Raw genomic sequence first — 23,753 nt, 5'->3', positions numbered from 1 at the left:
CACATGTCTGAAACAATGGAGTCCTAAATTGTCATAGATCAGCCGTGTAATCCTGGGAAAACAAAGCATTCCTTATCTGTTTCCCATTTTAAGAGAGACTTTATGAGATAATAAATGCAAACAACCTACTACACTGCCTAAAAATATTAGTCAGTATTACTGTTATTTTTAAAAACTCCAAGGGCTAGATAGACATTTTCATCTTTTTTTTGTGTGATCTTTAAGATTTGTTAAGTAATCTTTACACCCAACATGGGGCTCGAACTTAGAACCCCAAGATCAAGAGTCACATGCTCTATTGCGATCTCCAAATCGGGGGGGGTGGGGGAGGCGGGCGGGGAAGCACGCCAGGATACAAACATAGAGGCTGGAATTAAATAACTCAAGCTGTATTTCTCGGTCTTCTTAACAGATTCATAATTCATTATCCAGACAATGCTAGCTAACAATACAAATAAATTAGATAGTATTCTCTCCACTTCCTTTAGTATATAAATCAAGATGGCATCAGATGAGGTAGTGACTAAACACCCTCATATTTATCAGGTGAATGGTAAGCTTAAAAAATCATCATTGCCATCAGAAAATTATTATTACATAGCCGGTCCCACCACAACTAGTTTCTCTATGTGTATAGTTTACCTGAGTGCAAAGATGCAGAATATTGCAAATATCTTCTTCTGAAACCTCTGTTCCCATTGATATCTCCGCAGCTGCTTTCACTTCTGCTTCAACTTCCTCTGGCAGTAATTCAGAAAGTTTGGCTGAGGCATAATTCTTCCTATCGCCTATGGAATGTTTGCAGAGGATGAGGGAGAATCACTCTTCAACAAATAATATAAAATCCAAATAGTCAAAAAAAAAAAAAGTAGAGATAAGCCAATGAAAAGGGTGCCTAAACAAAACAAAAAGCGAACAAGTTTGACCTACTAATTTTCCTTATGTAAGGCTTGATTTTTAGAGATTAAAATCTCTCCCCATCATCTCCCTCCAAAAAGATATAAATTAGAATAAAAACAAAATACCCCAAAAAACAGGACTAATAATATTATAACAGACAATTTATAACTAAAGTTTTATTAAAGTCAGTGCCATGAATTCTTGGGGTGGTAATATGGTAATGCAATATGAACCTCGTTAAGTCCTATTTATTAACAATCCTTAGGTTGTTCTACTAGTAATATCACTGTACACTGGTATGGAATATAACACTAACAGTAGAGAGGGCAGTACCAGCTTTAGTATTCTAACATATCACAGGATAGCCCACGTCTACGGTTGCTCCTATTAATGGTAAATTCACTGAGATACATTCCACCTTAAGAAGCCAATTTAAGGGCGTCTGGGTGGCTCAGTCGTTAAGCGTCTGCCTTCGGCTCAGGTCATGATCCCAGGATCCTGGGATCGAGTCCCACATCGGGCTCCCTGCTCTGCGGGACGCCTGCTTCTCCCTCTCCCACTCCCCCTGCTTGTGTTCCTGCTCTCGCTGTCTCTCTCTCTCTGTCAAATAAATAAATAAAATCTTAAAAAAAAAAAAAGAAGCCAATTTAAGAAAAACCAAATCAGAGAACCACGTTCTCTTGTACTGGCCATTGACGTGAAAGTTCAAATTACCAGTTTCTGAATTCTAACAGACACTAATTTGGCTACACTCCCAAAATACACATAAGTTGTAAGGAACTCTGGGAAGCTTGTTAAGGAAAAAAATTACTATAACTCGTATTTTGGGATGCAAATAATTATTTTCAATGCCTTAAAGTTACTCACCGACTTTCTGTAAACACTTGCAGTACGTCAGATTATCTGAAATAATTTTTCCTAATTCAGGGAAATGCCAGCCGTACCATTCTCTACACCGCATAATGTAGTTGTTTAGTTCTTTATCTAAGTCATCTAACAAGGCTGCAGTAGATTAAAATGAAAAAGAGGAACTTAAAAGGGCTTAAAAAAACTAAAATATACATAAAATTTACCATTTTAACCGTTTTTAATTGTAGGTTTCAGTGGCATCAAGCACATTCACAATATTATTCAATAATCACCCACTATCCATTTCCAGAACTCTAGATCATCCACAAATGGAAACTCTGCACCCATTAAATAATAACACCTCATTCCCACCTCCCCACCTCTCTTCTACTTTTGGTCTTTTACAATTTGCCTGTTCTAGGTACCTCATAAGTGGTATCACACAACAGTTGTCTTTTTTGCGTGGCTTATTTCGCAGCTTGTTTTCAAAATTCATCCATGTTGTAAACCTTTTTAAGGTTTAAAAATAATTATCCATTATGTGTATGTACCCCATTTTGTTTATCCATTCATCTGTTACTGGGTATTTAGGTTGTTCCATTTTTTGGCTATTGTGAATAATGCTGCTACAAACATAGGTGTATCTGTATCTGTGAGTACCCGCTTTCAATTCTTTGGAGTACATACCCAGAAATGCAATTGCCATTTAAAGGGATTTTTAAATTTGGAAACTTAAAGAGTTTGATATTTCCAAAATTCACTTAATGACATGGGAGAATGACCTATTAAAAAGCCAAGTGAAAAAAGCACAATGCACTAGATCCCACTTACTGATTTGCTTCATGGAAAAAGACAAATTTGTTAACATCACTAGTGTTAATTCACCTTATCTCCAACTAGTCAAATTATGGGTGGCTTGCCTTTTCTAGTCTGCATTTTCTAGTTTATTTACTTCGCTATTAAAAATTCTAATTAATCTTCTCCTTCTTCAACTGATAAAATTATAAAAGATAAAAGATACAGTTTTAACAGCAGGAAAAAGTTATGAGGATCAGACCTCACATGCACTATACTTACAAATTGCCTGAACAATCATGGTGTCCACTTTATCAGCACTAAATTTCAATCTGTATCGGGACAAGCTGAGGATGGGGGGGGGGGATAAAAAATTACTGACAGCAGCTACGAAAAGAGTTTAATTAACATCTTAAGAAACTTCATTTTTATTTATTTGTCAGAGAGAGAGAGCACGTGCACAAGCAGGGGGAATGGCAGGCAGAGGGAGAAACAGGCTTCCTACAGAGCAGGGAATCCGATGCAGGGCTTGATCCCAGGACTCTGGGATCATGACCTGAGCTGAAGGCAGTCGCTTAACTGCCTGAGCCACCCAGGCACCCCTTAAAAAACTTTAAAACCAAAATCCCTCTTAGAGCTACATTAATTTTCCCAACACAGGAAAACCAGTTGAACAAGAATACAATAGGCAAAATTAGGAAATACACATTTAAAAAGAAAATACAGGGGCACCTGCGTGGCTGGTGGCTGGTTGGGCATCTGCCTTTTGCTCAGGTAATGATCCCAGATCCCTGGGATGGAGCCCCACATAGGGCTCTCTGCTTGGCGGGGAGTCTGCTTTTCCCTCTGCCCCACCCCCAACTCATGCTTGTCCTGTCCCTCTGAAATAAAATCTTAAAAAAAAGAAAATACAGGGGCGCCTGGGTGGCTCAGTCGGTTAAGCGACTGCCTTCGGCTCAGGTCATGATCCTGGAGTCCCGGGATCGAGTCCCACATCGGGCTCCCTGCTTGGCGGGGAGTCTGCTTCTCCCTCTGACCCTCCCCCCTCTCATGTGCTCTCTCTCTCTCTCTCTCTCTCTCTCATTCTCAGCCTCTCAAAAAATAAATAAATAAATCTTTAAAAAAAAAAAAAAGAAAATACATCGGTCCTGCTGAAATACGAATTAATTTGTGAAAGACAAACAGGATAATGCTGTGTAGTACAAATCATATTGGTTCATGTATGATTTTTACAGGGTTTCAAGGCTTTACACCAGGTTAACACATGAAAACAGAAAGCCCACAGAGGAACATTATTGTACATAAGGTTTTAACCTTGGCACTGTTAACGATATGGGCATGATAATTGTTTGTTGTAGGGGCCTATTCTGTGCACCGTGGATGTTTAACAATATTCCTGTTCTCTACTCATGTTAGTAGAGACGTGACCCCACCTATAACAGCCAAAATGTCTCTAGCCATTGCCAAATGTCCTCTAAGGGATATTTAATTGCCCTTGATTGAGAACCACTACTGTTATACAATGTCAATTAATCACAAGCTTGAATCCTGACTCAGTTTAGCTGCTTGTGCGCTCTCAAAAATGCTTATTACAAAGTTATCCTTGATTTTTATGCATTTTGTTCATCTTTGTAACTCAGCAGTTTTAACCCTTCCGTTGATTTATGCTATTTTTTGTCCAAAGGTACAGACCTGTTTACTACTACTTTAATATAAATCTAACATGTCTTTTTAACTGTATTAATATATAGGGCTATTTTTTTTTTTTTTAAAGATTTTCTTTATTTATTCATGAGAGAGAGAGGGAGAGAGAGAGAGAGAGAAGCAGGCTCCCAAGGAGCAGGAGGCCCGATGCGGGACTCGATCCCAGGACCCTGGGATCATGACCTGAGCCGAAGGCAGATGCTTAACCATCTGAGCCACCCAGGCGCCCTAGGGCTATTTTTGATAGTGCTCTGGTTATAAAGTTGCATAGGTTTTGAGTAATCTACCTTTAATCCTATTTTTTTTCCACTGAAAAACCCTGTTATTTTAGTGCAATTTCACAGGATGCCAAGCTTTTCAGAACACATATCATAGTACAGCAGAAATGCCTGTTCTAATGGACCTCTGGTTAAACATGATAAGTCAATGTGCTTCTCTTTGACTTATTATATAAAAAGTTAATACAAATCAAGAGTAAAACAAACAACAGATACACACAGAAGGAGACCATAGCAGATGAGAAAATTTGGGGAGATGAAAAGATGGAGGGATAGCAAATGATTCAGCAGAGATCAGGGAAAGAAAAAAGGGAAAGCCCAAGAATTGTGGGGCTCAACACTTGAAGAAGGATAAATGCCTATGATGAGGACTGCCTGGGTTATAATCCAGGCTTCATAACTTACCAGATGAATTGATTTTGGGCATCAGATTCATCTATAAAATAAAGATACTACTACTATCTTCCTCATAAAATTACTATGAGAAATAAATTAGTATTTGTAATATGCATAAACCAGTGCAACACAATTGCTTACTAAACAGGAATAAGTGGACTTTATTTTCCAGTAAATCTCACCTGTGTGCCAATCCAAGACACATAGCTGCCATTTCACGTGGTTCTACTCCAGGGATTAATCCATCCATCTGGGAACGGATTCCTCTCATAAGTTCATTAACAACAGGACTATGGATACAACTGAGATTCAGCTTTTCCTGTAAGAAGAACATCTGTATCAATGAAATAAAAGTTTTGGGTACCTGTATGGCTCAGTCAGTTAAGCATCTGCCTTTGGCTCAGGTCATGATCATGGGGTTCTGGGATGGAGTCCTGCGTCGGGCTCCCTGCTCAGTGGGGAGCCTGCTTCTCCCTCTGACCCTCCCCCCCCCACTCATGTTCTCTCTCTCAAAATAAAGAAAAATCTTTTTTAAAAAAGAGAAATAACAGTTTTTAGGGCACCTAGTGGCTCAGCCGGTTAGGCATCTATCTGCCTTTGGCTCAGGTCATGATCCCAGAGTCCTGGGATCAAGCCCCACATTGGGCTCCCTGCTCAGTTAAGAGTCCGCTTCTCTGTCCGCCCCACCCCTTGCCCTGGCATGTGCTTGCTCTCACTAGCTCTCTCTCAATAAAAAATCTTAAAAAAAAGTTTTCCTAAAACCATTTAAATATTAAAACAGCACAGGTTTAAATATTTTTTCACTTAAAAAAATTTCTCATTTCACATTTTTGTAGTGTGTTTGTACAAAGAATACTAAATGTATATTGTTTGATAAACACAGTACAGTACTGTAAATGTACTTTCTCTTCCTTCTGATCCCCCCCCATGCTTTTTTAAGTAGGCTCCATGCCCATGTGAAGTCCAACCCGGGGCCTGAACTCAAGACCCTGAGATCAAGAGTCAGATGCTTAACCAACTGAGCCACCCAAGGGTCCCCGATTTTCCTTTTTTCTTTAAAAAGACTTTTTTTTTTCAAGATTTTATCCATTTACTTAAGAGAGGGGGAGGGAGAGAGAGCACACATGAGCACACAAACAAAGGGGGCAGAGGTAGAGAGAAAATCCCAAGCAGACTCTGTGCTGAGCACAGAGTTCAGATGTGGGGCTGATTCCATGACCCTGAGATCATGACCTGAGCTGAAATCAAGAGTTGGATGCTTAACGGAGTGAACGACCCAGGCGCCACCCCCGTTAAAAAAAAAAAGAAAAGAAAAGAAAGGATTTATTTTTAAGTAACCTCTACACCCAATGTGGGGCCTGAACTCATACCCCAAAATCAAGAGTTGTATGCTCCATCTACTGAGCCAGCTAGGCACCCCCAATTTTCTTAATAATATTCTTTCCTAGGGGCGCCTGGGTGGCTCAGTCAGTTAAGCATCTGCCTTCGGCTCAGGTCATGATCTCATGGTCCTGGGATTAAGCCCCACATCTTAACTCTGGGCTCTCTGCTCAGCAGGGAGCCTGCTTCTCCCTCTCCCCTCTGCCTACTTGTGACGATCTGTCAGATAAATAAATAAAATCTTTTAAAAAAATAACATTCTTTTATCTAGCTTACTTTATTAATTTTAAAGATTTTATTTATTTATTTGACACAGAGAGAGACACAGTGAGAGAGGGAACACAAGCAGGGGGGGTGGGAGAGGGAGAAGCAGGCTTCCTGCTGAGCAGGGAGCCCGATGCGGGGCTCGATCCCGGGACCCTGGGATCATGACCTGAGCCGAAGGCAGACGCTTAACGACTGAGCCACCCAGGCGCCCCAAGGATTTATTTTTTTAATCAAAAATTTGTTTTAGGGCGCCTGGGTGGCTCAGTTGGTTAAGCAACTGCCTTCGGCTCAGGTCATGATCCCGGAGTCCCAGGATCGAGTCCCGCATCGGGCTCCCTGCTCGGCGAGGAGCCTGCTTCTCCCTCTGGCCCTCCCCCCTCTCATGTACTCTCTCTCTCTCATTCTCGCTCTCTCAAATAAATCTTTAAAAAAAAAAAAAAAAAAAAAATTTGTTTTAGATTTTATTTATTTGAGAGAGAGAGAGAGAACAAGCAGGGGGAACAGCAGAGGGAGAGGGAGAAGCAGATTCTCCACTGAGCAGGGAGCCCGATATGGGGCTCGATCCCAGAACCCTGGGGCCATGACCTGAGCCGAAGGCAGACGCTTAACAACTGAGCCACCCAGGCGCCCCTCTAGCTTACTTTAAGAATATAATATCTAATACATATACAAAATACGGGTTAATCAGCTATTTATGTTATTGGTAAGACTTCTGGTCAACAGTAGGCTTTTAGTAGTAAAATTCTGGGGGAGTCAAAAGTTATACACAGAATTTTTTAAGAAAGATTTCATTTATTCATCTGAGAGTGTGGGGGGGCGGGGAGCAGAGGGAGGACAAGCAGATTCCACACTGAGACTGACATAGGGTTTGATCTCACGACCTGAGCCAAAATCAAGAGTTGGCAGCTTAACTGACAGAATTTTGACCGTGCATGTGTGGGAAAGGGTTGGCACCTCTAACCCCTAAGTTATTCAAGGGTTTACTTTACAATTTAAGTTTTTACACACCCCACACTAATAAATTTTGCTCTGAACACCATTTTTTTCATTCTGCATTGTATTTGCTAAGTCCTTCATATAAATCTACAGTTCTAGTTCATCAAATGCAAATAACTACATGCATGCAAAATTAGATGTATTACATGATTAAGAAACAAATACTTGGTATGTATGTGCTTAAGAAACAAATATTTGGTACGTATGAGTGATCGTCAGTGTAATTTTTTTTTTTTTTTAAGTAGGCTCCATGCCCAGCATGAAGCCCATTGTGGAGCTTGAACTCGAAAGCCAGAGATCAAGACCTGAGCTGAGATCAACAGTCGGATGCTTAACTGCCTGAGCCACCCAGGCACCCCTTTAATGTTAAGTTTTTAAAATACAGAAACTGGGGGTGCCTGGGTGGTTCAGGCAGTTAAGCGTCCGACTCGGGTTTTGGCTCAGGTTATGATGTCACGGTCGTGGGATGGCCCGAGTCAGGCTCTGCACTCAGTGTGTAGTCCGCTTCAGATTCTCTCTCCCTCTCCCTCCTGTGCTCGCTCTCTCCCTCTCTCTAATAAATATATAAAATCTTAAAAAAAAAGAAACTGAAAAAAAAATTAAAGATACCTATAATCCCACCATCTAGCAATTTGTCATTCTGTATTTATTATGCTAAACTTTAATTTTTTTTTAAGATTTTATTTCTTTATTTGTAAGAGAGAGAGAGAGAGAGAGCACAAGCAGGGGGAGTGTCAGGCAGAGGGAGAGGGAGAAGCAGGCTCCCCTCTGAGCAAGGAGGCAGATGTGGGACTTGATCCCAGGACTCTGGGATCATGACTTCAGCTGAAGGCAGACACTTAACTGACTAAGCCACCCAGGTGTCCTTAAAATTTAATGTTTTTTAACAGAAAATTACAAACTAATACTTGTGGGCACTTCATGGAATGAATATAGAGATTGACATCATCACAGAAAACTTCTTTACTTATCAGACAGTATTAGAAACAGTTTATTTAACTGAACTTCTTAAATTCACAATCCTGACCTAAAAAAAGCCCCTCAAATCTCCTTAGAATTTTCCTAAGAAGACCTACAACATAATATAAACCTTACTTAAAAAAGCAGAGGTATGCTCACAAACACAGTAATTAACCTGTCACTGTAATATCTACTATAGGGCGCCTGGGTGGCTCAGTTGGTTAAGTGACTGCCTTCGGCTCAGGTCATGATCCTGGAGTCCCTGGATCGAGTCCCGCATCGGGCTCCCTGCTCGGCAGAGAGTCTGCTTCTCCCTCTGACCCTCCCCCCTCTCATGTGCTCTCTCTCTCATTCTCTTTGTCTCAAATAAATAAATAAAATCTTTAAAAAAAAATATCTACTATAACCACTGAAGATCAAAATAATCACGACCAGCTCTCAAACTGTTCTGCTTTTCATGCTTGGGAGCCCACTTTTCCAATCTTTCGACTTTCATCTCCATAGACTCTACCTCCTGCTAAAGTTTTCTAATAAAACACATACACTAAAAAGAAATGTCATGTCCTCATTTCTGTTGAAAGAAAAAGAAGTGTGACTGAACAAAAACATGGCAGGATATACATAGTGTTAACAGATCTCTGGGTGGCAAGGTAAAGCTAATTTTTATTACTTTTTGGGATTAATATTTTCTACAACAAACAGGCATTACTTGTATGTACTTGGGTCCTGATAATCGTATTGGAAATCAATTATTCTGTAGCCTAGGGAAAAAAATCATGTATGAGAACTTATAACAAACAACTCAATACTAAGGCTAGGCTTTGTAGCTACTATGCTGTATGGTAAGTTCTGATTAGCAGGCATGAAAAACATATTTACCTTTATGACCCCTCCTAGTTTAGCATCAGCTACAGCCAGGGGTTCATGGGCTTCTTTTACTATTTTCTTCAGAACTTTCTTCAGCTGCTTATTGATTTTGCCCTCCATTAGAGCTGTGAATGCTTTTAAGGAAAAAGAAAAAAGAGTTAACTCTCAAGTTTTTTTAATTTTAAGAACCTCAAGATCTCGTTTAAACTTAAAGAATAAAGCAAAATAAACACTTCCTTTCAAAAAGTTGAATTTAACATTACTTCTAAAATGAAATGATAAATGTAGAAAACACTGAAGGAGTTATACATTTCAGTCTCATCTGATGTTCCCACCCTCATTTCAGCTCTAGAACCAGAAGTTAAAAGCAGATACAGCATTCCTTTCCTTATGTCATATGAAATCTACTCTTGAACCCAGACAGAGCTAGAATCAAATTGTTAGAAACAATCTATTTTGAAATGACAAATAGATTTACTCTCCAATGTTACTGTAGGCAGACTGGCCTGATGCTCTGTGAGATATCCTAAAATCCTGTCAAGACTGTACTAAAAAGGAGTGTATTCATTTGGAAGGTCCTGCTGCAGTGTAAGCATGCCTGAATGAAGGCTTTGCAAATTCCAGATCCAGATACATCATTAGTCCTCTACTTGTAAACCTCCAGTGACAGAGAACTCACTACCCAAAGGCAAACTATTCTATTTGGGACTGCTTTCATTTTTGGCAGGTTCTAAATCTGCTACTTTGTAACTCTCACCCTTTCTTAGGCCTACACTTAGGAGCTTCTGGACCCACATGGACTAACATCTCTTCTGCTCTCTGTCAGGGTTTCGGCTGAATTTAAAGTATGCCTGCCAGGAAGGAAGTCGGCCACAATTTCTAAGCAGGCAGTTTATGCTTAATCAGCCAGGTACCTTCTCTTTCCTCCTGACCACATCTCCATCCATTTGAGTTACAAGTCCATTTCATCTGTTATCTGGGAAGATGAAAGATGAGGACAAAAATCATCTAGCTACCACACATCTCTTACGGAAGTCATCACATTCTAAGACGCTGAGTCTCAAGCTACTTTATCTAGGAGGTAACCTTTTACATACCATATTGTACAACAATGACTCCTTATAACCTACTTTTCTAGTAAGAGTTATATTCTTTCAAGTTTTTAATCTTTTATAATTAAAAAATTTTATTCAACTTCCAGCTTCTAGTTATCAATCTTCCATATCATCTTTTATACTTTAGTGTTTTCTTTTAAAAATTTCTTTTAAGCAAAAATTTCTACTCTAGAGCTAACATTTACATTTACCTTCCCTTTACTATTAAAAAGCATGTTAATTACTCTTCACAATATATATTTTTAGAAGATGGCAGAAATGATGACAGGTAAAGGGGAAACTGAGTCTTCTCTCTACTTCACTAGCCACTTTTCAGCATCCCCTAGTAATCTTCCCACTTCATCCAAAAGTAGGCTGGTACCAAATTCTTTTTTTTTTTTTAAGATTTTATTATTGGGGCGCCTGGGTGGCTCAGATGGTTGAGTGTCTGCCTTCGGCTCAGGTCATGATCCCAGGGTCCTGGGATCGAGTTCCGCATCGGGCTCCCTGCTCCTTGGGAGCCTGCTTCTCCCTCTGCTTCTCTCTCTCTCTCTCTCTCCCTCTGTCTCTCATGAATAAATAAAATCTTTAAAAAAAATAAAGATTTTATTATTTGTCAGAGAGAAAGCAAGAGAGTACCAAATTTTTCTGCAGTATTTGGAAGACTTGCAACTTGAAAATCAGACCGTAAAAATAAAGCTCTCCATACAAACGGTATAATCTGAACTTCTAGGACCAATATAAATTCTTTTTTCTTTTTAAAAGATTTATTTTAGAGAGCAAGCGAAAGCAAGTGCATGCTCAATGGGGAGGGGCAGAGGGAGGAAGAGAGTCTTCAGTGGACTTTGCACTGATGCCAGCTCCATCTCATAATCTGAGCCGAAACCAAGAGTTGGGTACTTAACCAACTGCGTCACCCAGGTGCCTTTAAATTCTTAAAAAAATAAAAATAAAACAAAAATTCAACCTTTTATTTTCATCTTTTAAAAGTTTATTTATTTAAGTAATCTCTACACCGAACTGGGGCTCAAACTCATGACCCTGAGATCAAGAGTCACATGCTCTTCCAACTGAGCCAGCCAGGCACCCCAAAGACTTTTTTTTTTAAAGTAGGCTCCACATCCAACATGAGGCTTGAAGTCACGACTCTGAAATGAAGAATCTCATGCTCTATGGACTGAGCCAGCCAGGTGCCCCTCAATATAAATTCTTGATATCACAACCCATCAGACTGTTTCCTAGGCTATGGGGTTTTTAAATGAATACTATGATATCTATAACCGCTCAGTTTGGGTTCTGTCACATCAAAATTTCCTTATAACAGGGAATGGAAGTTAATTCCCAGGAAAGACTGCTCTCTTAATAAGGTGATATTTGAGTTTCTAGTAAAAATAGATGGTATTTTCATTCCTTTACCCAAAATATGTATGTGCTAGAATGCAGGAATTTGATGGTGAAGAACAATGTAGACTCTGCCTTCATGGAAGGTAGATGGGGGTGGGTGGGCTGGAGTTGACTTTAAATTCTAAGCTAACGTGGCATTTGGCCGTTTATCTTTACATTCTATTAAGGAATACCAAGAGCTCAGGAGGAAAATGAGATATCCCTCAAGCCTCAGTTTTCCTATAAGTAGTAATTAACATCTAACCCACAGGACTGCTTCAAGGATTTAACAATTTTGAAATGAGGAGTACAAAACCTGACAATCACTACATGATCAATATATTACCTATTAATAGTAAAAACTTGCTTCATGTTTGGGTAGAAGTTGGATCTATCCATTTAATAAGGACTGGTCAGAAATATCTCAAAAAAGATTAAAGAGGTAATATGCAAAAAGGAATTCAAAAGAAGCCACCTGAGATCAGGGCCACTCACTTTACCACTCGAGAAGTTCAAATCACTGTCTGTGAATAATGTCCCCCAGAGTTGGAGAACAGCGAACACAATCTCACTTGGGATCTTAACAAAATTCTACCCATATAATTTTAAAGCTGTGATGAACAGATCTTTTAAAAAACTCTCCAGGCGGGGGTGCTGGCTGGCTCAGTTGCAAGAGCATGCAACTCGATCTTGGGGCCATGAGTTCAAGACCCACGTTGGATGTAGACATTACTAAAAACAAAAAAAGCAAAACAAAAAAAACCTTCAGGCAAAACTTATTATAGTTGTGCCTTAATGGCTCTATGAGGCTTTAATTACTGACTTACTGATGAAGCAGTCCTAGAACTATTTTTAAAAATTAAAAAATTGGATCCATTTGTGGGTCTTCCTTCAGCTACCCTTCTGCCAATGGCAGCCCATTAATATTCCAGCATGTTTAGTTACATTCCTAATTTTTACAAGAGAATTATACCCTTCTCTTGGGGCTGATGAACAAAATTATTTGGGTTTGTGAAATTCTTTCCTAATGATATGCCATATCCTTCCTTATGGTCCTACATTTTCAAATTATACCGCCAAGCAGTTGGCTGATTTGATATACGGAACTTAAGCAATTGAAAAATTCACAAGCAGAATTTTATATCCAGTCTTCTTGTTTTCCCTAACATTAAAAAACAAAAAAACAAAACAAAAAAAACCTTGAGACCAACTGCCAACTAAAGCCAAGCCTAGTTAATAACATCTATTGTCTGTTCTCCCATCATGAGGACCAGTTGAAGGACAGGAGTCATCCATTTTTCATGCCCCCTTCAGATTAACTCTTAAGCCTAGGTGTAGTTTTTGCATTAAAAACAAAACAAAACAAAACCATACACACAAAAGCCTACTAGTTTTCCTAAAACTTTTAATAATACTGTACTCTTCTGAACTAAAAATGTGTACTTCTGGAGAGCTGCTGTATTATTATTTCAACTGTAAATGCTGGCTATTCTCAACTTTACCCCTGGATTAAAATTATCACAGCTGTGTACTTGACTACATTACCTTGGTCCCTTGTAGAACAGCTTTTACTGAATTGTGCTTCAGCATTATGCTGTTGGTTTCCACAGGGAGATCAATTTAACCACTTCTCACCTCTCATCACATGGGGGGGAAACAAACCCTATGGTGAAAAAAGCTAACTCAATGTTGTCTCAGTGGTAGTGACGAATTTGAGTTAGATCACTTAAATTCAATTCCAAAAAGAATGCATCATTGACAACATTGAATAAGGTTAACTCAGGCAACTGAAGCAAATAATCTTTTGATAAGGATAATCAACTGACAAGTTTAAACAAAGCCAAAAAAGCTAGTCTTTCACTTTACCTGCTAATGCTTCTGCTGTATCCTGAAATTTCTCAAAATGTTTTAGCTTTACTCTAGAAGGAAAAAAAGAAAAGTTATGAGGGCATACTGACTGTGCAAAAACCATGTATGTAGGAAATAGGTTTTAGACTGTTTTGTTTACCAACAAAATACACTTTCCTGTCACTGAGTATCAGGGTGCAAAGTCAGATAAATTCTTCTTAAAACAACCAGTTTCTCTAAATGTTAGGTTAGTAATGTCTGGACTACTGCAGAGGTTGTAGGCTTTGAAGGAAAATAAGCATCAGCAAAGAGGTCTGATACCACATCTCAACCACAGGAAAGATGCTGAAGCTTCAACATAACCTCTGCTGCTTAAAGCTGGACACAGATCCTTAGAAGGACACAGAGGAGACCTTAGAAAAGGTATTAAGAGTCCCTCTTAAGTCAGGAATCTTACAACAATGATTTGTCCATCTAGTACAAATGCCATTAAGAAATAGTTTATCATCAAATCTGATTGCTGTTACCCTTATTTTACCCCCTTCCCCCCATACAGGGTATATGCAAGGTAACATCATTTTATATTGAAACAAAAATATATGATTAATAATTCATTGTTGTCTCAGTGGTAGTGACGAATATTTGAGTTAGATCATTTATATTCAGTTCCAACAAGAATACATCATTGACAACAATGAATCAGGTTAACTCAGCCAAATGAAGCATACAGCCCTTGAAAAAAAAAACTAGTCTTCTATTATGTCTAAGATAGTGTTGTTTTAAGGAAGATTTTCTTACCCACCAGGGAACAAAAACCCCGATGGGTCCCTTAAATACATACTTAACAACACAAAAAGGTTTTAGGAAAAGTAGTAATTTTATCTTATTCTGCCTCTCCCCACCCCCATTTCCACCTTTCTGAAGTGGCATTTGTTCATCTCTATGCTTGCATAAATGCATATAGAGATATACAAGAACCCTGCAAAAATGGGATCACAGTACACATATCATTCTGAAGCATGGTTTCCTTGGTATGCCACCGACCTCTCTCCAAGTTAGTAAGAGATCTATAGATATACTACAATTTATTCAATAATTCCACTACTTAGGGCCCCTGGCTGGCTCAGTCAAAGTAGAGCATGCGACTCTTGGAATCTCAGGGTCATGAGTTCAAGCCCCATATTGGGGATAGAGATTAAAACAGTAACAACAGGGGCGCCTAGGTGGCTCAGTTGGTTCGGGGTCTGACTCTTAATTTTGGCTCAAGTCATGGTCTCAGGTCCCACAGGCTCTGTGCTCACCATGGAGTCTGCCTGTCGTCCTCCCTCTGCTCCCCACCCCATTCACAGGCTCTCTCTCTCTAAAACAAACAAACAAAATCTTAAAAACTCCACCACTACCAACAACAAACACCAACTAAATGTTAACTGCTAAATTCGTGGTTTCAAGATGGCTTACATTTTATTTGCTTTCTCTGGAGTTTCAAATTCTTTCCACAAACTATCAACCTCTTGAAGTTTCTTCTCATTCAAAACCTGTAACAAACATTTAAATAATTTTAATGGCATAGCTTAGGCATACACAATTACACACTTCAAGTACAACTGCATATGTAAAATAAGAGTATAGAAGCTATTTTTCCTCACTGAAGTAACAAACCAGTTTTCTTACCCACCACAAATTTTTGGTCAAATTAATAGCTCACGTTGCCCATTTAATAACTGGATGGAATTCAGTTGAGGTCTTTGATGAAAACTTCCTATTTGAAGGAGCCACTAACCCCTTCACAAAGCATATCATATTCACAGAACATCAAGACTTTATTTGCCTACTTTCTAGAATAAAGAGTAAGTTTTATTTACTGCTACGATCATCCTAACAAAGTATTATGGATGGATTTCTCTAAAACTAAGACTGCATCAATTTTAGGATACATCATGTTATAAGAAAACTTAAAATGCAAAGAAAATGGGGCACTTTAAATTTATGAAAAAGTCATTAACATTTAGGTATATATATTCTTTTTGACTGTCTTAACATTTTATTTATACATACCTTTAGGAATCATACTCTACCACTTAGCATAATATGGACACAATCCTAGGTTTTAACAACCATTGTATGAATATACCAACATTTTATGCCCTTACAGATGTTTAGGGTTTTTCTAAATTTTCCTTTTCTCCTTCCGAAAACAGTTTTGTGTGTATATATGTTGTATTTCTATAGGACATATTCTACTGGAAGTGGAGTTAATTGATCACATAGGAAATGTATTACTTCACATTTGACAGATGCTACCAAATTGCTTTCAAGAGAGTCTATTAGTTTCACTTAAATCAAGAGTTAACAAAATTTATTTCCCAGGCACCTGGGTGGCTCAGTTGGTTAAGCGTCTGCCTTTGGCTCAGGTCATGATCCCAGGGTCCTGGGATCGAGTCCCTCATCGGGCTCCCTGCTCAGCAGGGGGCCTGCTTCTCCCTTTCCCTGCCACTCTGCCTACTTGTGCTCTCTGTCAAATAAATAAATAATCTTAAAAAAATTTATTTCCCCATACTCTCATTAATATCCAATGTAGTAAGTCAACTGCCCAAGTATAACACAGGGTAGAATCAATGCTAAAATGCATTCCCCCCATATTTAACATTCTTGAAATTGGGATGCCTTAAAACTGATGGGAGATTAGTTTAAAGTTCAAACAGGGGGCGCATGAGTGGCTCAGACGGTTAAGCGTCTGCCTTCGGCTCAGGTCATGATCCCAGGGTCCTGGGATCGAGCCCCACGACTGGGTCCTGGCTCAGTGGGGAGCCTGCTTCTCCCTTGCCTCTCCCCCTGCTCGTGCTCTCTCTCTCTCTATCTCGAATGAATAAATAAAATCTTTAAAAAAAAAAGTGAAAAAAATTATATATATAAAAAAAAGTACAAATAGATATCATGCATGTCTTCTTATGGGGGAAAAAACCCAGCCAATAAATTAAAAACTATACTGACAAACATTTCATCAAATCGGTATTATCACAGAATATTTACACAGTAAGTTTTATTGCCCAGTTATAGTCTAGTATATATTTTTATGATAAAGCATGAACACGACACTGCAAGTTGCACTTAAATTTTTTTTTTTTAAGATTTTATTTCTTTATTTGACAGAGAGAGACACAGCGAGAGAGGGAACACAAGCAGGGGGAGTGGGAGAGGGAGAAGCAGGCCTCCCGCAGAGCAGGGAGCCCGATGCGGGACTTGATCCCAGGACCCTGGGACCATGACCCAAGCTGAAGGCAGACCCTTAACGACTGAGCCACCCAGGCGCCCAAGTTGCACTTAATTTCTGTCAGACGAGTATGGTAGGATGATTTTAAAGATTTGTTGTGTTGTTTAAATTCAATCACACATAGGTGAATTGATATATTTACAGAATTGGAGAAGTTGGTCAAAATAAATCGAAGTGAAAAAACTTAGAAACCAGAGTAAGAGCAGTAAATGATCCCAAAGCATAGTGTTTATATTTAAAAATTACAAGCTGGGGGTGCCTGGCTGGCTTAGTTCGCAGAGTATGGGACTCTTGAACTCAGGGCTGTAAATTCAAGCCCCATGTTGGGCACAGAGTTTACTTAACAAATATCTTCACACACATACAAATAATTACAAGCCACTAACAATTCTATTTTGCCTATCATGAGAACTTTAGAATCCAAAGACATTCCAGCAAATCTCATGAATGCACTGAAACATTAATTCAGTTATTTTCTGATAAAGGAAGTTCACAGAACAGTCCTGACTTTTGGATATAGTTTATTCAGAGAATGCCACACTAACCATATCCAAAGTTCAGGAATTGTTGAAAGGATATGTACCAAACAGGGGATATGACTCATGAGTAAAATTTACATTTTTTTGTAGTTGAAAAGCAAGTATATTTGGAGATTAACAGTTGGGTAACAATCGGCATATTCAAGAGATATTATCAGCATTCTTAAAGTAAGAAAGGAAATGTAATGGAAACATTCAAGACTACTCAAAGGTCTCCAAAGACTCTGTTATGGCAAATAAAACCTTGCCACTCTGTTCCCAATTGTGCTACAACATACTTAAGAGAAAATTACTAATAAGGGCACCTGGATGGCTCAGTTGGTTAAACAACTGCCTTCGGCTCGGGTCATGATCCTGGAGTCCCAGGATCGAGTCCCACGACGGGCTCCCTGCTCAGCAGGGAGTCTACTTCTCCCTCTGACCCTCCCCCTTCTCATGCTCCCTCTCTCAAATAAATAAAATCTTTAAAAAAAAAGAGAGAAAATTACTAATAAAGACAGTCTGAACAAAACAAAATTAGAAATAACTGCTACATTTCCTGAAAAATATGCCTCAAATTTTAGTCACTCATTTTCACACAAAGAAATCTGAAAACTTTTGTATATAAAGTCCATTTTGGATTAAGATGGAATTATTTCCACTTCCAAGTAGAAACGGCGTATAGTTATTGCCATTAAAATCCTCAGCATAGTCTTTATCTTGCCCATACTATAGAGAGCGAGATGGTGTCATTCCTGCCAAGCAGTAACTTACATCAAGCAGTGGCGCAAGCAACCAAGGCATTTCAGCTTAGACCAAATATTGCCAAACCAGCACCAGCTGAGACCCACTCAGAAACAATAACCAGGAGAAACAGACGTTTGCCAATCAAGACTGAATAAATCCCTTTTGAAATTATTTGCAGCAAACAGTCAAGACCTTTTTAATGCTGACTCTTTCACATCTGCCCACATCAGAAAGGTAGCTGCCACCGAAGGCCCTGCCCAACTGACCTCTGAACAAGATACAGATTGTCCGGGGGTGCCTGGGTGGCTCAGCCCATTGCTGCCCTCGGCTCAGGTCATGATCCTGGAGTCCTGGGATTCGGGCTCTCTGCTCAGGGGAGTCTGCTTCTCTGCCCCTCCCCTGGCTCATGTGCGTGCGCACGCGCTCTCTTTCTCTCCTTGCGTGCTCCCTCTTTTCTCTCTCTCAAATAAATAAAAGAGATCCTCCACTGCCTGAACATAATAAGCAACTAGTGCTGTGAGCTGACCCGCACCAGACCCAGGCCTTATTTCAACTGTGCAATGGAAGACTGCATTAACTTCCTACCTCCAACTTCCCCTTGTTCTGTCTTGTTTGTTGTGTAACTTGTGCTTTGCTTCTGTGATGTGTAAGAAGCCAAGTTAAACAGGTAGTGAAATGTCATCAAGTTTGGAGTCCTGTGTTATAATTATATTAACTTTGCTTTGAAACTGAATAAAGCTAACATTGCAGGGGAGGATGACATTGTGGAAAGACACAACTTGTGCGTGCGCCTTCATAGTATACTCATGACACATATATTTACAGATAAAACTAAATATGCGGGATTTGCTTCAAAAAAATGTGGGGAGGAGAATGGGAGAGAGATAGCCCACAAAACAGGTCTGTTGAAACTGAGTGATGGTGTACATGGAGGTTCTTTATAATCTACTACTTGTCTCCTTGAAATTTTTCACAATAAAGAGTAAAACACAGACATAAATGCATCCCACAGCATGCCAGCTATTCCTAGAGTATCCTCCTCTATTCCAGACAGGCAATAAATTTATAAAGAGGAAAGAGCACACTATATCAAAAGCGTCCCTAATTTTCACTTAATTGGTTAGTTTGAGATTTCCTATGTTTTATTTAAACATTTAATGCTAACTTTTTTTAGTTTTACTTTACAAACAAAATGGGTAAGTACTGTGTTTTATGAAACTTATGTGAGTTGCTGTACAGGATGACTTGGAATAGTTTCAAACGTGAATTATTCAAAAAGGAACAAATTGATACATGCAACATGGATTAGCTTCAAATGCACACTAAGTGAAAAAAGCCAGACACAAAAAACTATTACTCCATTTACATGAAATTTCTAGAAATGACAAAATTATACAGATAGTGGCTGCCTAGAGCTGGGTCTGACTGACTTGCAAACGGGCAGGAGGTAACTTTTTAAGAGGAAGTATTATTTTTTTTTTGTAAAGATTTTATTTATTTATTTGACAGAGAGAGACAAAGAGAGAGAGGGAACACAAGCGGGGGGTGGGGGTGGGAGAGGAGAAGCAGACTTTCCGCTGAGCCGGAAGCCCAATGTGGGGCTCACTCCCAGGACCCTGAGATCATGACCCTAGCCGAAGGCAGACGCTTAACGACTGAGCCACCCAGGCGCCCCAAGAGGAAGTACTCTAAAACTGGACTGCAACTTGCACAGCTGTATAAATCTTACTAAAATGGATCAAACTGCACTTTTACAGTAGATGGGTTATACAGTATGTAAATTATACCCAATAAATGAAGCTAGAAAAACATATTGCTCAGTAATTATACGTGAACTCTGGTATACACATAAAATCTCTTCCTCCAGGCTTGAGGAAGTGAAGAACACACAACACTATACCACAAAGCTGCACTACACAATGTGACTATTAAAATTTAAGTGAATTTGGGGCGCCTGGGTGGCTCAGTCGTTGGGCGTCTGCCTTCGGCTCAGGTCATGATCTCAGGGTCCTGGGATTGAGTCCCGCATCGGGCTCCCTGCTCAGCGGGGAGCCTGCTTCTCCCTCTCCCACTCCCCCTGCTTGTGTTCCCTCTCTCGCTGTATCTCACCCTGTCAAATAAATAAATAAAATCTTTAAAAAAAAATTTTTAAGTGAGTTAAATAAAAATTCAAAGTGCTAACAACTAAAGAGATTGCTAGTGGCAATCATACTGGGCAGCATAGCTACAAAAAGTCTGGGATGAGTAAAACTAAAAGATGCCTCATGATACAAGGGACCAAGTTAAGTTTTTACAATATTCTAAAAATGGTAATAGTTCGTTTATTTGCCTTCATATATAACCTTGTTAACACCCATTAATTTTTTTACAAAGTATTTAATTCTTGGCGAATCACTCTGTATATGTGCATATATGTACACTAGATCATGATATTAAGATGTATTCCTTACTATGACCTGAGGTTAAAAATTTAAAAAATTTCTTAAAGCATCCCCACTAAGGTATGAATTTTATGCAACCAATGTAATTTTATACCCCAGCATTCTGATTATGGTAAAGGGAGCTAATAACTTTGTACTATAGATCTATTTTTAATATATAATTTACACACCATAATATCCACCCTTCTAAAGTGTACAACTTACTTCTCAGTATATTTTCACAAAATTGTGCAACCACCAATTCCAGAACATTTTCTATGTCTACTTTATTAACAATTAATAACTGCTATTGAAATATTTGGAACTGAATCATTTTATCAATGTATTCAAGCCTTTAGCTACTTCTCTATTACGTTACTTAAACCATAAACCACAATTTATTAATTTTGAACAGTAATTTGCAAGTGGGTACCATTAAAAACTGCTACAGAAAAGTCAAGACTTATTTTTATGGAGAATAGTCTTCATTAAAAAAAAATCAGTAATTCATCGAGAGACATAATTGAGTATTTTATGACCCAGGTCTAGAAACCAGAGAATTGCTAAGCCAATTCCTATCAGCAGCAGCAACCAACGGTCTGTGCAGTTGCGCCTTCCTCTCTTAGTGCGGGACAGTATACCTAACATCTACTTAGATGAGAAATTCATCCAAACACACTAATTCAAAGTATGATAGACCATGTTGGCTAAGAAAATTTGAGGGCACATGCAGAATTCTACTTAAGAATTTAGAGAAGACTACAAAAAGCTAGGAAAAAGTAAAAGAGACACACTCCCAGGCTCTAAAGCCATTACAGACAAGCCCAATGAGAAAAAATAAGCAAAGCTAGCTTTTGGTTTTTATTATTTTATCTCTCAAAAACAATAAGTAATGTAACTAACAAGTGCAAATGGAACTATATTCTCAAATGTCTGGAAAAAAACTTAATAAAGTTAAAGCTCCTCTAAATCAACATTTTGGAATGCCGATTCCAGATTTTTTGCACTCATCCCACATACACAGTTTTTTTTTATTCACAGAACAATACTATACACATTTTATCCAGCATTTTTACGTTATCAGCATATATATGAGAACTGTTTTTCGTTACTACATTTGTAGAGCTCAGAGGAGTGCCTGGCACATGGATAGCACTGTTTACTTCATTCTTTGGAACATCTCATTAGCATCCTACTACACGAATGTAGGCTCCGAGCTGATCTTTAAATTTCAAACTTTCCCTATTAAGACAACCAAATCGGGGCGCCTGGGTGGCTCAGTTGGTTAAGCGACTGCCTTCGTCTCAGGTCATGATCCCGCGGTCCTGAGATCGAGCCCCACATCGGGCTCCCTGCTCGACGGGAAGCCTGCTTCTCCCTCTCCCACTCCCCCTGCTGTGTTCCCTCTCGCGCTGTATGTGTGTCTCTCCCTCTGTTAATTAAATAAATAAAATCTTTAAAAAAAAAAAAAAGGACAACCAAATCTCCAATTAATTATCATCGGCCCAGATTTCTCCCTTAGATCTGAAACTTAAAATGACGATTGCATTTCCACGTCTTAACTAACAACCCAAGTTTCACAGCCCAAACTGGACCTTTTTAGTATCTTCCCCCCGAAAAGCCCCCAAACTCGTTTTTCCCCCACCATCACGTACCCACTTACTCAACCTAATACCCACATTCTCCATTCATCAGCCAATTCCACCAGTTCTACCTTCAAAATTTCTCCTGGTATTTGTTTCCCTCCATACCAACCTTAATCCAAGCAATTTCATCTTGTCTCGATTAATACAAAAATATTCTTGGTTCCTTTCTTGCCTTCTGTAATCTACTCTCTACACAGGAAAGCAACTTCATTAAGACAACTTTAGGTCATTCCTCAGCTTAAAACCTACCCATCATTCCTCAAAAACACTCAGAATAAACCCCAAACTCCGTACCTTTACCTGTGAAATTCTAATAAGGCTCCTGCCCACCTCTCTCACGGGGCCAAATCCTCTAACACAGAACCAGGCGCCCCAAAAGCGCGGCCACGTGTTCACCGACACACGCGCCTCCCAGGCCCAAAGCCTTCCGCCAACTTTCAGAGCAGGACACAAACGGCTCCCACGCGATCCTGAGCGGTGTATTCCTCCCCTTTTCCTCCCCTTCGTCCTCCCTGTCCTCTCCTGCACAACACCAGCCTTGCCTCTCCAACGGTTCAATCTGTAACTTACCTTAAAGATGGCGTAGCCGACAGACGTTTCAAATAGCACCAACATGGTGAGGCCGGGTCAGGGCGCTGCGCGGCCCGCCGCGAGCTCGTATACCGGCGAAAAAAGACCAAACTTTTGGCCCCCAAAGGCCTGCAAGGCCGCAGCAGGCCGAGCACAAACGCGCACGCCTTCTCGCAAAGAATCAGACCACGTTGCCTAAACGTTCCAAACTGGACTATGGGTACAACGCCGGAACCCGCTTCTCCTTCTCCAAGGCTTCTGGGATATGACATCACTTCCGATAGATAGAGTCTCGTCGCTTCCGGTATGCTCCCGCCAACGGGGTGGGAGGGGGGAAGAGGAAAAAAAAAGAGAGAAAGAAAGAAAATGTCGCGAGTTTTCTTAGGTACTAAAGCAAGCTTTTAAGCGGCACGGAAACCTAAAAGGGAAGAACTTTGCTTTTTATTATTATTTTTTTAAGATTTTATTTGTTTATTCGACAGAGAGAGACACAGCGAGGGAGGGAGCACAAGCAGGGGGAGCAGGAGAGGGAGAGGCGGGCTTCCCGCGGAGCAGGGCCCGATGCGGGGCTCGATTCCAGGACCCTGGGATCATGACCTGAGCCGAAGGCAGCCTCTTAACGACTGAGCCACCCAGGCGCCCCTGCTTTTTATTGTAAATTTCTATATGTGATATATTTTACCTTGAGAGAAATGCGGAGCTGTTTCTCCGTTTGCCCCAAGTATCTGGAATTTGGGAAATGTTAGCCGCTTAATTTTACTCCCTGGATAATGCTGCCTTGAAGTGAAGTTCTCGGAATGACAACATGACTGTCCCTGTGTATGCGAGCACTCCTGGCCGTTCTCTTCTCTCTGACCAAACTGA

General features: G+C 39.7%; 1 protein-coding gene and 3 non-coding genes across 6 annotated transcripts in view; all 4 read right to left on the bottom strand.

The window, feature by feature from the left end:
* Positions 1–23,194, bottom strand: part of NOP58 (NOP58 ribonucleoprotein) — a 33,335-nt gene extending 10,141 nt beyond the window's left edge. Inside the window, exons 1-8 of one of the 3 annotated variants that reach the window (XM_027590143.1) lie at positions 22,890–23,194; positions 15,176–15,252; positions 13,736–13,788; positions 9,405–9,526; positions 5,105–5,241; positions 2,827–2,891; positions 1,768–1,902; positions 643–788 (exon numbers count right to left, since the gene is read on the bottom strand). In XM_027590143.1, coding sequence (XP_027445944.1) covers positions 643–788; positions 1,768–1,902; positions 2,827–2,891; positions 5,105–5,241; positions 9,405–9,526; positions 13,736–13,788; positions 15,176–15,252; positions 22,890–22,934 — 780 coding nt within the window. In that variant the 5' untranslated portion in view covers positions 22,935–23,194. Of the gene's footprint in view, positions 1–642; positions 789–1,767; positions 1,903–2,826; positions 2,892–5,104; positions 5,242–9,404; positions 9,527–10,306; positions 10,369–13,414; positions 13,649–13,735; positions 13,789–15,175; positions 15,253–22,889 lie in introns of those variants that run through there. The other 2 variants (XM_027590144.2, XM_027590145.2) reach the window with 2 other exon arrangements.
* Positions 500–582, bottom strand: LOC113921208. Its single transcript, XR_003519603.1, has one exon. It is a non-coding gene; the product is annotated as a small nucleolar RNA SNORD11B (small nucleolar RNA).
* On the bottom strand, positions 13,552–13,638 carry LOC113921200. Its single transcript, XR_003519596.1, has one exon. It is a non-coding gene; the product is annotated as a small nucleolar RNA SNORD70 (small nucleolar RNA).
* LOC113921199 lies at positions 14,328–14,416 on the bottom strand. Its single transcript, XR_003519595.1, has one exon. It is a non-coding gene; the product is annotated as a small nucleolar RNA SNORD70 (small nucleolar RNA).
* Positions 23,195–23,753: the final 559 nt, after the last annotated feature.

Source organism: Zalophus californianus, chromosome 3 (assembly GCF_009762305.2).
Source record: "Zalophus californianus isolate mZalCal1 chromosome 3, mZalCal1.pri.v2, whole genome shotgun sequence".
NCBI classification, from domain to species: domain Eukaryota; kingdom Metazoa; phylum Chordata; class Mammalia; order Carnivora; family Otariidae; genus Zalophus; species Zalophus californianus.
The sequence above is the reverse complement of the archived record's forward strand: the minus strand, read 5'-3'. Positions and strand labels throughout refer to the sequence as shown.